Source organism: Nematolebias whitei, chromosome 13 (genome assembly GCF_014905685.2).
Source record: "Nematolebias whitei isolate Nwh7 chromosome 13, NemWhi1, whole genome shotgun sequence".
Taxonomy (NCBI): domain Eukaryota; kingdom Metazoa; phylum Chordata; class Actinopteri; order Cyprinodontiformes; family Rivulidae; genus Nematolebias; species Nematolebias whitei.
In genome coordinates, this window is record NC_056510.1 from 48,244,208 (window position 1) to 48,258,130 (window position 13,923).

General features: G+C 42.2%; 1 protein-coding gene across 1 annotated transcript in view; it reads left to right on the top strand.

Moving 5' to 3' along the window:
* Positions 1–13,923, top strand: part of man1a2 (mannosidase, alpha, class 1A, member 2) — a gene marked incomplete in the record, with an annotated part of 364,168 nt that overhangs the window by 249,487 nt on the left and 100,758 nt on the right. The window contains 2 exon segments of the mRNA XM_037687118.1: positions 5,071–5,186; positions 6,483–6,702. Of these exon segments, the coding sequence (XP_037543046.1) occupies positions 5,071–5,186; positions 6,483–6,702 (336 nt within the window).

Genomic DNA, 13,923 nt, shown 5'->3' on the forward strand with positions numbered 1-13,923 from the left:
ATAATCCAAACAGTATCGTCAGAGGTAGATTGCAGGCCATGTACACGGGCGCCATCTTACCGGAAGTGATGATTCCTAATTCCTCTACACCACTCATCTGTTTTTGATCAGTTTGAGCCTGTGTCCTTCTCTTTTCTACAGGACACAGTTGATCATATGAGGCCCTCTGGTTCTCCTGCAGATTCCATCCCACCTCGTTTGTTTAAAGAGGTATTTTCCACTATTGAGCCAAGTGTACTTCAGATTATCAATAGCAGTCTTTCCTCTGGTATAGTACCTGAGGCTTTTAAACATGCATTTGTACGCCCTCTACTAAAAAAAACAGGTCTTGACCCCTCTCTCTGCTCCAATTTCAGGCCTATCTCTAATCTCCCACTTATTTCAAAACTATTAGAGAAGGTTGTTTACAACCAGTTGTTACCATTTTTAGAGGACAATGGTATCACTGAGCCGTTTCAGTCTGGGTTTAAAGCCCGCCACAGTACAGAGAGTGCACTTTTGAGGGTTTCAAATGATATATTCTTGTCCACAGACTCCGGAAAGTCTGTTGTTTTAGTGCTCTTAGATTTGTCTGCTGCATTTGACATTGTTGATCACAGCATTTTAATCTCTCATCTTGAGCACTGTGTGGGCATCAGGGGTGTCGCCCTCAATTGGTTTCGGTCATATTTAACCAATAGGAGTTTCTGCGTAAAAATCGACAATTTTATGTCTTCCACTGCTCCTCTTCCACATGGTGCCCCCAAGGCTCAATCCTTGGCCCTCTTTTATTTGCCCTTTACTTACTCCCCCTTGGCTCGATTTTTAGGAAGCATGGCATTTTATTTCACTTTTATGCTGATGATTGCCAGATCTATTTTCCCCTGGCACAAAACAACACAGTTCAACAACTTACACACTGCCTTAATGATGTTAAGACATGGTTCTCTCTTAACTTCCTTAGTCTAAATGAGAACAAGACTGAAGTTATGATGTTTGGACCAAGTTGCCGTCCCTCTCCCAGCATAGATCTTGGCTCACTGTCATTTTATCTCAAGGACTGTGTCACCAATCTGGGGGTGAAGTTTGAGTCTGATTTTAAATTTGAAAAACAGATCAGCAGTGTTGTTCAGAAAAGTTTTTATCAGCTCCGCCAAATAGCAAAAGTGAAACCAATCCTAGCAAGACCTGACTTGGAGAAATTAATCCATGCTTTTATCACAGCTCGTCTTGACTACTGTAATGCGCTGTATGCAGGCATTAGCCGGACGTCTCTTGCTCGTCTGCAGCTTGTGCAGAACTCTGCTGCTCGCCTGTTAACTCAGGCTCGTAGGAGCGAGCATATTACTCCCATCCTGGCGTCCCTTCATTGGCTCCCTGTGCACTACAGAATTAATTTTAAGCTTTTGCTGTTTGTTTTTAAATGTCTGAACAACCTTGCCCCACCATATCTGTCTGAGCTGCTTCAGCCTTACTGTCCACCCCGATCCCTACGATCAGCCGATCAGCTGCTGCTGACAGTCCCTAAAACTATGCTGAAGTTCAGAGGTGACTGAGCGTTTGCTGTTGTTGCTCCCAGGTTGACGAACACTTTACCCTTGAGTGTCAGACAGGCCTCCTCTCTTCCTGTTTTTAAATCTCTTTTAAAGACACACTTTTATTCTTTGGCTTTTAACACGTGATCTTATCTTTTATGGCTTTTTAATACACCTGCTGTGAAACTGGTATGTGAATTGTTTTTTATGTTTCTTTGTGTATGCTTTGTATGTTTTTATTGTTTTGTTTGTTTTTAGTGTTTTATTGTGCAGCACTTTGGCTACCCTTGTGGTTTTTAAAATGTGCTATATAAATAAAGTTGATTGATTGATTGATATTTATCGTAGTATTTAATTCCATTGTAATGGGACATATATCTGTGATATATTATCCATAAATTAATCGGATTCATTCATTTTTCTGGACTGAATAATATCATGTGTTGAATTATTAAATGTGGACGGAAACGTGTTTATCTTTGACTCACCAACAACAGTGGGTCATTTATTTAAAAACGATTTAAACACATCACACATTTACATTAATTTGGCAAAATTGAGTACAATAACAACAGCTTAATTAATTAGCTTTACAGTCAGGAAAACCATACGGCCATGGTTTTCCGTTGCTTCACAACAGACATTTCTGAAAATATCTGGAATGATTTGCTAGCAGAATAGAAGAGTTTAAAGATGGAAAATGAGGTTTATCTTGAGAGAGATGGGTGAGGGAATTTGTCTGTTATAACCAGAACAACACGCTCCTTCTGGACCCAGCTTAACCAACGGTACACTTTGCAGGTGAAGATCGACTCTTTACCTTGGCAGAGGATAATTCCGACTTCGGTGTAGAGTTGCCTTCAAACGCTCTCCAGCGTCTCCGTAAGGATAGTAGGGAACTGTTCGGAGTCGTGAGATCATCCTAGAACAGACTTCTTCATAATTCCTCTGAACTTCTCTTGTTCAGCTTAGTCGCAGATGTCCTGAGCATTCTGCATTCCAGCATTCTGAACTCTGCTGCTCTCGGAACCAACTCACAGCATTCTCTCAGCGTTCTCCCAGCGTTCTTCTTTTGAACTAGGAAGTGTTAAACCTTTTAAAGAGGTCACTTCCGGTTCATTTGAGAACTTCCTGATTGGTCGGTTGACCAAACGGGTGTGTTTTAGTGATGTAAGAGGTTATTAAAAGTCAAGGGAAAAAGATTAGATTGTTTAAGAACAGACAGAAGATATTATGAAGATTCCAGACTTCGTGGAGTCAACTCTCTCATATCTGCCTGAAAAAGTTAAACATGACATTTCTTTTTCAGTAAACTTGCAGTTGACCGAAACTTGACCTTTGACCAACTTCACAATTTGCTCATTGAAGACAGAAAATCGGACAATGCATCATTAACCTGATTTCTACTTTGAATGAGGATAAAAAATCACTAATACTGTTTCACAGTTGATTTAAAATGAGTAGTTCACTTCAACATTTGAAAATGGTTTGAACTAAACACAATTTGATTATCAAAACATTTGTAAAATAGTAATGATAATAGAAAAAAGAGAGTGTTCTTTCAATTGATCAGTGCAGGACACTTAGAAAGTCTCTGGATGAACTTAATCTTGTGTTTCTGGACTCAAATCAATGAAATGACAGTTTCTGTCCCATAAGGTCCTTAAGGTCAGGATTTGACCTCAGGCCTAGTTCACTACACCATCACAGAACTCTCATTTTGAGGAAGCATGAAGGCGACAGTGGAAAGGGAAAAACTCCCTCACGAGGAAGAATTCTGAAAAGGATAAGAAGGCCATGCTATATAGCAGCAGCTACGTGCACTCTGCCCATCTTTTGGACGACTGTATGGACATATTCTCATTGTATCTCGATGCAATTATAATAAAGCTTATTCTGATTCTGAAACCTTTAGCAGAACTAGGCTCAGGACAAGCGGCCAACTGCTTCGACCAGCTGGGTTTGGTAGGAACAGATACACAATGGCAGGTCAAGGATCACGTTAAGATAGAAATAGTTTCAAATGAAAACTATTCAATTTTAACAATTCATTTAAGGAAATGAGGTCAATTTGTTCTCTAGTAGTCTAAGCCTATAGCAGCATAACAAGCTGACCCTAACTATAGGATTTATCAAAAAGGAAAGTCTTCATCCCAGTCTTAAAACTGGACAATGTGTCAGCCTCACGGACAGAAACTGGAAGTTGGTTCCACAAGAGAAAAACCTGATAACTGAAAGATCTTCCTCCCATTCTGCTTTTTGAAACTAGAAACTGCGAGTAAGCCTGCAGTCTGAGAGCAAAGTGCTCTGTTGGGAAAATATGGACCAATAAGATCTTGAATGTAAGATGGAGCTAGGTTGTTGAGACATACCAGTAAGAATCTCAGTCATCAAGAGACACAAGGAACCTGCTCAAGTATAAGGTGTACAAGTACAAAGAGCTGAAAAGATTCCTACTGGCAGGATATGGCAGGAAATGTTCTGATTTCACTCTGGAGAGTCAGAGATAGAGGAACTTTTCATCTATGAAAAGATGAGGATTGTTCATGTGCGATGACACTCCGACAAAAAGGAGTCAAATTTTCTTCTTGCAATTGGAAAATATTTCCACTTATCTTGGTATGGTATAAAGTTTAATCATTTAAAAAAACAAAACAAAACAATTCCATAAACTATATAAAAAAAAACAAGAGATTTAAAATGAAAGGCAGCAGAAAGAAGAAAAAATCTTATTATATCTGCCCCTTTTTTCAAACAATTAGTTCAATCATAATAATCTTCAAGCAACAGAACAAAACGAATAACTTGTTCTAATTTTTCTAACTCTAATGCAAAACACACTAAGCTACTTCATATATATATTTAACAATTCAGCTTTGATCTTTTTCTTAAATGTACACATTGACGTGGCGTTTTTAACATCACTCTCTAGACCATTCTAGTTGCCCTACATCGTTTTGATCAGTAACTTTTCTCCTAAATGCAACAATATGAAGAATATTTTGGGACTTTGTTTAGTACACTTGTAGAACAAAAATTATATCACAATACAGGAGATATGTTTGCATTATACTGCATGTTGTAGCCAAACAAAACAAAGTTATGTTCAGTATTTTTATAGGGTTCAAATTGCCCCAGAAATGGACAAAAGAGCAGTCAAAATTCACTTAATTTACCATTTGGGATGTTATTTTCCTGTGTGTGGTTGCGCACTTTTGGGCTCTAACATTGTTCCATTTTCTCTTGATGTGTTCAGCAAATTAAGGCAGCCATGGAAGTTGTGTAAATTGAATCAATGAAAATTACTGGGAATGCTGAAATGTGATCATGTCTGATGTTGCATAAACAGAACAGCCTAAGTTTGGAAGCACACAGCCAATGTTCTGCAAATGTAGAGGGGAGGAAAATAGGTTTAATAAATGTGCTTTACCAACAACTTCAAGGGAAAGCTAAAAAGCTAATCCATTTGATTGTTTTCTCTGTTCTTTTCTATATATTCTTCCTCTGCTCTCTCTCTCTCCACTTGTTTAATGTATTTTTTTTCCTGTTTCTACAGATCACACCTCTCTTGGAGGATTGGGGGATAGCTTTTATGAGTACCTGCTAAAGGCATGGCTCATGTCTGACAAGACGGACTCAGAAGCTCGGAAGACCTATGATGATGCCATCGAGGTACAACGCACCGATGTGTTGTGTAATCCTTTGGTGTGGTTACCTTTAGATCTATTCCAGTCTACATGCATCAGATCTTATCCACCTACAGAGAACTACAGACAGACCTTTGGGGGCAGCTGTGACTGAATGGTTAGAGCAGTCATCCTCCAATGGGAGAGTTGGGGGTTCGATTCCACCAGCTGTCACATGTTGAGGTGTACCTGGGCAAGACATTGAACCTCTCATTGCCTCTGATGTGTGTCCCATTGATGTATGAATGTGATCTAAAACTCTGATTAATCTCTGCAGATTTAGATTAGCTTTGTAGAGACAGAGTGCTGTATGAATGTGTGTGTATGTAAATGAGGGCACAGGTTATGTTGTAAAGTGCTTTGAGCATCTTCAATAGATAGAAAGGTGCTATGTAAGTACAGTCCATTTACCTTTTGCCTACATTACAATGATAAAACTTTTCTGTGCACAACAAAGTACATGCTCATTAATCCAGGTACACAATCCAACATTTTTCAGTCAGGTCATCTGGACATTTTTTTTAAGCTGTTGGGGGAAGAATCAGTTTTGTGTTGTGTGTTTCCTTGACTGATGAAGCCTTCCAGATTGAAGGCGAAACGTTTCAGCACAAAGAACAAACAAAAAGAAATGTCCAAATGACCTGACTGAAAAATGTTGGTTTTCTGTGCACACTTTTCTCAGCAGCCCATTTCACAAGCCATTGACCTGGATTTTAATAAAACTTGCATAATGTAATTATTAAACATTCTTCTACAATCCAATAACTTTTAGGATCAATCCATCTCAAGATGACTGTCACAGTTAATTAACTGTAGCAATCACAAAAATGGCTTTAACTCAGTTTTACAGATATCAATCTAAAATGTGGTATTCTCGTAGCTGAGACTTATTCTCTGCCCATATACAATGTGCTAATGGACCACAGAAGATCTTTGTTTAAAATATTACTTTCAACTTTTCTTTTTTTTTTTGGGGGGGGGGGGGGGGGGGCTCCTCCCTTCTGGGGTTTATTACCTTCAACTACTGCAGTCAACTAAATGCACTTTTCCCCAATTTAACTTATTTTTTAACACCTTTTTGCTTCCAATTACAGACAATTTTACAACATTAATTAACAGACAAGATGCCTTGAGTATCATCATTCATCATGTAACGTCTACCCACAGTAATTTCAGCTTCATACCATTTCTAAGACTTCGACATTTTTCCCCAAAATGCATGATTGTCTTATTTCCCCTGTTCTTGTTTTCTTTATGATGCACACTCACGTTTTCACTCTAGGCCATCGAGCGCCACCTTATACGAAAATCCAACGGTGGTCTGACTTTTATCGGTGAGTGGAAGAATGGCCATCTGGAAAGGAAGATGGGCCACCTAGCCTGCTTTGCCGGTGGCATGTTTGCTCTGGGTGCTGACGGCTCACCGGATGACAAGGCCGGACACTACCTGCAGCTCGGAGCTGAGATCGCTCACACCTGCCATGAGTCCTACGACAGGACAGGTGAGGAATGCAAAGAGGACTCCTTACACAATTAATGGGACACATGAGGGCTGATATCAGGGTCCAATCTGATGTTGAACGCCAGTGTTCTGTGGCACCTTCTTTTGTGGCTGGGGAAAGGAGTAACCAGCAAAGTTAGACAAATGTTCAGTTTATCCTGATACATGCTCAGTAATTCAAGTAGAAAAATCTTATGAGGTTAAGTCAGGTCCTCTGAATGGATAAAAACAAAAAAACTTGTTGAAACGTTTCGTCCTTTATCCAAAAGACCTCGTCAGTCTGAGGAGCTGCAACAAACTCAGTCTTATAAATAGTACCTTCTCATAGTGGATCAGCTAGTTTGATGTTGACATCCAGAACTAGCTGTTCACATGATAAAAGAGGACCATCAGCCTAACGACCGAACGTTAGTGCTCTGATGGCTGTTTGCTATTCACAGGGGGCTAAGTGATACTAGTAATAACAGCATTGTAAGAGTGGGACAGTTGGATACGGAAGACTCCGCCCCTGTTTTAATGATCAGTGTTTCCCTTACCATTATACAAGCGGGGCGCCCTGCTCCATCAACAGAACCGAGCGCCCCGTCTACCAAACCCCACCCCCAACCACCTGTCGGCACTGATGTAACGCTAAACTAGCCGCTCGCAATGCAGGTGCACTAGCTAAAAAGCTAAAGGCAGCCTCTTCCTTTATGTTGAACCCTCACGCTGAACGCACCCCCGCCACTCGAAAACTGTCGGTACAAACAGCACACGGCTCAGATGTGCATTTGTCTCTCCCCCGCACCAAGACCCCCCCCACCCCCCCCCCCCCCCCCCCCCCCCCCCCCGCCCCACCGCCCAAAAAAAACCCTGTCGGTTCAGACAGCGCGCGGCTGAGATATGTCTCTGTCTCTCTCCTCTCACACACCCTGCTCTAAAACTGTCATACAAACAGCACACGGCTGTCTCTGTGTCCCCCGTAACTGTTGGTTTAAACAGTGTGCTGCGCAGCTTAGGACGAGTCTCCGTTCAAGCCCCCCCACAACGCCCTCGGACAAAAATCACGGACGATATGAGTGCCCCGCCATGGCAAGTTATCTAGGGGAAACACTGATGATGAACAGGTTCTCCATTTGTTCTGCTTAATCATCTAGTGGGCTGGAAACAGGCAATCGATTAAACAAATAGTTATTTATTTTCAGCCAGATGGTTTTGTATTAAATTTATTAGGCCTGAGCAGCAAAGCGCTGCGAAGGCCTATTGTAATCGCTCTGTTCAGGCCCGAGCTTCAATTTTTTCTGCCAAATTAATTGGCGTTTTGGGGGCCTTAACATATCCCAAAAGTCACCAAATTTGGCAAACACATCAGGACTGGTGAAAAATTACGTATTTTAAGGGCATGGCAAAAATCGTCACAGAAAAGGCTCAAGAGCGCCACCTAGAAAATTTCAAAATACCCTCCGCATTAACCTTAGTTTGTCGTAGAAATATGAAATTCGGTACACTTGTCCAATTCTCCAAGATGCACAGAAAACCCTCTGGCACCAACGTTGAACGATAAACAGGAAGGCGACCATTTTGGAATGCCGGCCCAATTTTCACACCTTTTTGGCGGTGTACATCCTCCGCATTTGAACGAACTCCTTCTAGGGATCTAAAAAAGTTAAATCTGGTCCTCTGGACATTCAAAAAAAAACCAAAACAAAGCAAAACAACAAAAAATGTAGAAACGTTTCGTCTCTCGTCCGAGAGACTTCTTCAGTCTGAGGTGCTGTTTTCAGCTCAGTCTCTTAAATAGCACCTTCTCAGAGTGGATCAACCAGTTTTGCTGCTGACAACCAAAACCAACTGATCACATGCTCAAGAAGGACCATCAGCCTAACAATGGATCATTAGCACACTGATGGCTGTTTACTGTTCACAGAGGGCTGAGTGATACTAGCAATCACAGCATTGTAAGAGGGGGACAGTTGAACCCGGAGGCCTCCACCCCTGTTTAACGATGGACGATTTCTTTTCACAAAGATGGCCTCCTTTACTCCTCTCTCAAACCATCGTTCCTCTCTGTCCAGGATGTGAACATCTTCATCCCTGAAAGAGTGACCGCTGGCCTGGAGATGAGTGTAGACCGCAGAGTCCTGGCCTGATGATGTTGATCTTCTGTGCTGGGCCATCCTTTTGGCCAGTGGCTGTTTTGTTTCCCCGATGTAAGACTGATCACAGCCCTCCTGACACTGAACAGAATACACAACATTACTCTGTTTGTGCCGGGGGACTGGATCTTTGGGATGAACCAGTCTTTGCCGTAATGTATTTTGGGGTTTAAAAGCCACTGGGACGTTATGTTTAGAAAATAAACGTCTCAGTTTCTCTGATACTCCCTCAACATATGGAATGACCACTGGTCTGGGTCTGGGTTCCTCCTTTTCACCTGTTGGCTGACTAGAGTCCTGTTTGGGTTTCTTCTCTGCTTTCAGGAAGGCCCAGTTAGGATATCCACATTGCTCTAGAGCCTGTTTTGTGTAGGATTTCTCCTTCTGCCTGGCTCCCGAGCTAGTGGGGATGCTGTCTGCTCTGTGATACAGAGTCCTGATGACTCCTAACTTGTGCTCCAAAGGGTGATGGGAGTCAAACTGCAAATACTGGTCTGTGTGGGTGGGTTTGCGGTACACCTCAGTTTGCAAATGTCCTCTATCAGAGACTGAGACCAAACCACCACCTTCCAACATCAGTAGAGAGGAGAGGGACGCACTCACCACTCTTAGCAAGGACAAAAACATCATCATTCTCCCAGCAGACAAAGGAAGGTGCACAGTGATTTTGAACCAGAAAGACTATCATGAGAAAGTTATGACACTCCTTAGTGACGTAAACACTTATGAACCTCTGAAAAGAGATCCAGGAAGTGGTTACAAGAAGAAATTGATAGATTGCCTGAAAATTTTGGAGCAGGACAAGGCTATTGACCGTTTTCTGTACCACAGACTGTACCCAGGGGAGGCCACACCTAGTCTTTATGGTTTACCTAAAATCCACAAACAAGGTGTACCTTTAAGACCAATCGTTAGCATGATTAACTCTGTCACTTACAATGTTTCCAAATATCTGGCGTCTGTACTCATCCCTTTAGTTGGCAGCTCAGAACACCACATACAGAACACCATGGACTTTGTGGATAAGGTGAGGGATGTCATCATGGAGACTGATGAAACAATGGTCTCTTTTGATGTCACATCACTCTTTACGTGCATTCCTGTTGATGATGCAGTAGAGGTGGTCAGTTTAAGATTAAAATCAGACACCACTCTGAGCAGCAGGACCACGCTTTCCACAGAACAACTGTGTCAACTCTTGAAACTGTGCCTGCAGTCAACCTACTTCACATATGGGGAGCAATATTATAGGCAGAAACATGGGTGTGCTATGGGGTCTCCAGTTTCTCCTATTGTTGCCAACCTGTACATGGAGGAGGTAGAAAAGAGAGCCTTGACGTCCTTTTCAGGGACACCACCAAGTCATTGGTTCAGGTATGTTGACGACACCTGGGTTAAAATTAAATCTCAGGAAGTCCAACATTTTACTGACCACATCAACTCTGTGGATAAATACATCAAGTTCACACGAGAAGATGTAAAAAATGGCAGGTTGGCTTTCTTGGACTGTGAGGTCTCAGTCTCTGATAGAGGACATTTGCAAACTGAGGTGTACCGCAAACCCACCCACACAGACCAGTATTTGCAGTTTGACTCCCATCACCCTTTGGAGCACAAGTTAGGAGTCATCAGGACTCTGTATCACAGAGCAGACAGCATCCCCACTAGCTCGGGAGCCAGGCAGAAGGAGAAATCCTACACAAAACAGGCTCTAGAGCAATGTGGATATCCTAACTGGGCCTTCCTGAAAGCAGAGAAGAAACCCAAACAGGACTCTAGTCAGCCAACAGGTGAAAAGGAGGAACCCAGACCCAGACCAGTGGTCATTCCATATGTTGAGGGAGTATCAGAGAAACTGAGACGTTTATTTTCTAAACATAACGTCCCAGTGGCTTTTAAACCCCAAAATACATTACGGCAAAGACTGGTTCATCCCAAAGATCCAGTCCCCCGGCACAAACAGAGTAATGTTGTGTATTCTGTTCAGTGTCAGGAGGGCTGTGATCAGTCTTACATCGGGGAAACAAAACAGCCACTGGCCAAAAGGATGGCCCAGCACAGAAGATCAACATCATCAGGCCAGGACTCTGCGGTCTACACTCATCTCCAGGCCAGCGGTCACTCTTTCAGGGATGAAGATGTTCACATCCTGGACAGAGAGGAACGATGGTTTGAGAGAGGAGTAAAGGAGGCCATCTTTGTGAAAAGAAATCGTCCATCGTTAAACAGGGGTGGAGGCCTCCGGGTTCAACTGTCCCCCTCTTACAATGCTGTGATTGCTAGTATCACTCAGCCCTCTGTGAACAGTAAACAGCCATCAGTGTGCTAATGATCCATTGTTAGGCTGATGGTCCTTCTTGAGCATGTGATCAGTTGGTTTTGGTTGTCAGCAGCAAAACTGGTTGATCCACTCTGAGAAGGTGCTATTTAAGAGACTGAGCTGAAAACAGCACCTCAGACTGAAGAAGTCTCTCGGACGAGAGACGAAACGTTTCTACATTTTTTGTTGTTTTGCTTTGTTTTGGTTTTTTTTTGAATGTCCAGAGGACCAGATTTAACTTTTTTAGATTTTTCTACCTGGATTATTGAGCATGCATCAGGAGATCCTTCTAGGGATTTTGCTCAATCGGTTTCAAACTTGGCCATTTTGGTCAAAAGGCATGGGGGACGCAAAGTTATCTAAACGGTTTGTTTCGGAGCATGCTAAAGGGGCGGGGCCAGACCTTAAAATTTGACATCTCGCAATGAAAAACGAAACGCTAATAGGTCCTACACGAAAACAGTCTGAGACATCAAACCTTCAGTGATTGATCCACATCCAGGCCCCTGCAAGACTGAATGGTCAAATCATGACATCACTTAAGCCACGCCCCCTGAAAACAGGAAGTGTAAAGTTTTACGTTGAACGGTCCCTATCTGACCCCTGTTACCTGATCAGCATGATAGTGTGTCCAGTGACTGAAGACATGTTGGTGTAACTTGCTTTCCAACACTGACAGTTTTGGGTGGAGCATATGGACGTCGTGATGTGGCCAAGAAAGACGTAACGCAGTCTCCGTACATTTGGCTCTAAATTCCACAGATTTGAACCGAGGTGCACAAAATCAATATGATTGATCATTATCCACCCCTTGAACAGGAAGCCATGATAATTGGCTGATAGCCTCAATAGCACCCCCTAGAATATTTCAAAACCTCAGCCCCAAGCCATTTTTTGACAGATAATTCTGAAACCTGTTGAACATCTTTATCTTCTCAGGACCTATGAAAAAGTCTCTTCGAGCCCTTGTCCAAAACCAACAGGAAGTTGGCCATTTTGGGTCAAAGGGTCATTTTTGGGCGTATCTAATGGCAAATTTGAACAAACTCTTCCTAAGGATTTTGAGTGATTACTTTCAAACTTGGTTAATATGCCCTTAACACATTGGGGAGTAAAAGTTATCAAAAGCTTTCAGTTTCGTTTAGCATAAAGGGGCGTGGCCAGGCCTCAAAGTTACGCTTGACGCCATAAATTTCCAAATGCTCTAACTTTCACATTGAAAGACCGAAATGCACCAAACTTGGCATGACTCATCCCTGTTGGATGTCCGACGATCCACTGTCGTGATATTTTGATGTCGTCAAAGCCCCGCCCCCTTAAAACAGAAAGTCTCTTTTTTAACTTTGATTGCTCTCACTTTGACACCATTGACCTAATCAGGATGATCCTGTGTTAGAAGACAGATAACGATGGTCTGACTTGATTTAAAGTGCAATCCGTTTTTGCTGGAGGATGTGGGCGTGGCGGCGTGGTGTTACAATACGTTTGGCTTTAAAATATACAGATTTCAGCCGAGGTGAACCAAAATCCCTATGATCAATCATTATCCACCCCTTTAACAGGTATCCATGATAAGTGGCCAATAGCCTCCACAGCTCCAACTACATTATTCCTACAGTTATAGCTCAGTGATACATGATCCGATCTGCATCAGATTTATTGTGCGTGATCAGTGAGCACTTCTACACGCATTTGTATTGTTATTTAACTTTCGACTCGAGTGCGCCCCCTACATTATTCCAGTAGTTATATCTCAGTGATACATGATCCGATCTGAACGGAATTTTTTGTGCTTCATCAGTGAACACCTACAGACACATTGGTATTGTTGATTCATGACATGACTTAAGGCCCACCCACTCAGGGAATAAACTGTCAATTATTGGGTGACTCTTCCAGCTTTGCCCTGTGTAAGTTATAAAACTGAAACTGGAACTGTTGATTACCACGCGACATGTGGAAAAGCATATATGAACTGCTCGTCAAACATTCTCAACAAAACGGAGTCACAATAACTCTTGTCTGGAAGGTGGGATTTCACGTATACTTTTAAGACCTGGAGCTGGACTACTACTGAAATGGACGGAAGGCAATGTCAAACATTCAGGAAATGCACCTCGTGGTGAACTTGTGCAGGATTGGCATGAGAGCGTTCGCGATGGTGACTGGGTGGAGGGGCTGAAGCTCCTGCGGTCGCGGCATGGCCGGAGCGGTGCTTTGCTGGAAGGGCCTTAAATGGCATTCACACGTGCGTTTTCGCAGGAAATGCAAATTCTTTAGTTCCAACAGTTATATCTCAGTGATACATCATCTGATCGGAATCAGATTTTTTGTACATACAGGTCCTTCTCAAAAGATTAGCATACTGTGATAAAGGTCATTATTTTCCATAATGTAATGATAAAAATGAAAGTTTCATAAATTTCAGATTCATTGCACACCAACTGAAATATTTCAGGTCTTTAATTGTTTTAATACTGATGATTATGGCATACAGCTCATGAAAACCCAAATTGCCTGTCCCAAAAAATTAGCATATCATGAAAAGGTTCTCTAAACAAGCTATTAACCTAACCATCTGAATCAACGATGTAACTCTAAACACCTGCAAAAGATTCCTGAGGCTTTTAAAAACTCCCAGCCTTGTTCATTACTCAAAACTGCAATCATGGGTAAGACTGCCGACCTGACTGCTGTCCAGAGGGCCATCATTGACACCTTCAAGCAAGAGGGTAAGACACAGAAAGAAATTGCTGAACGAATAGGC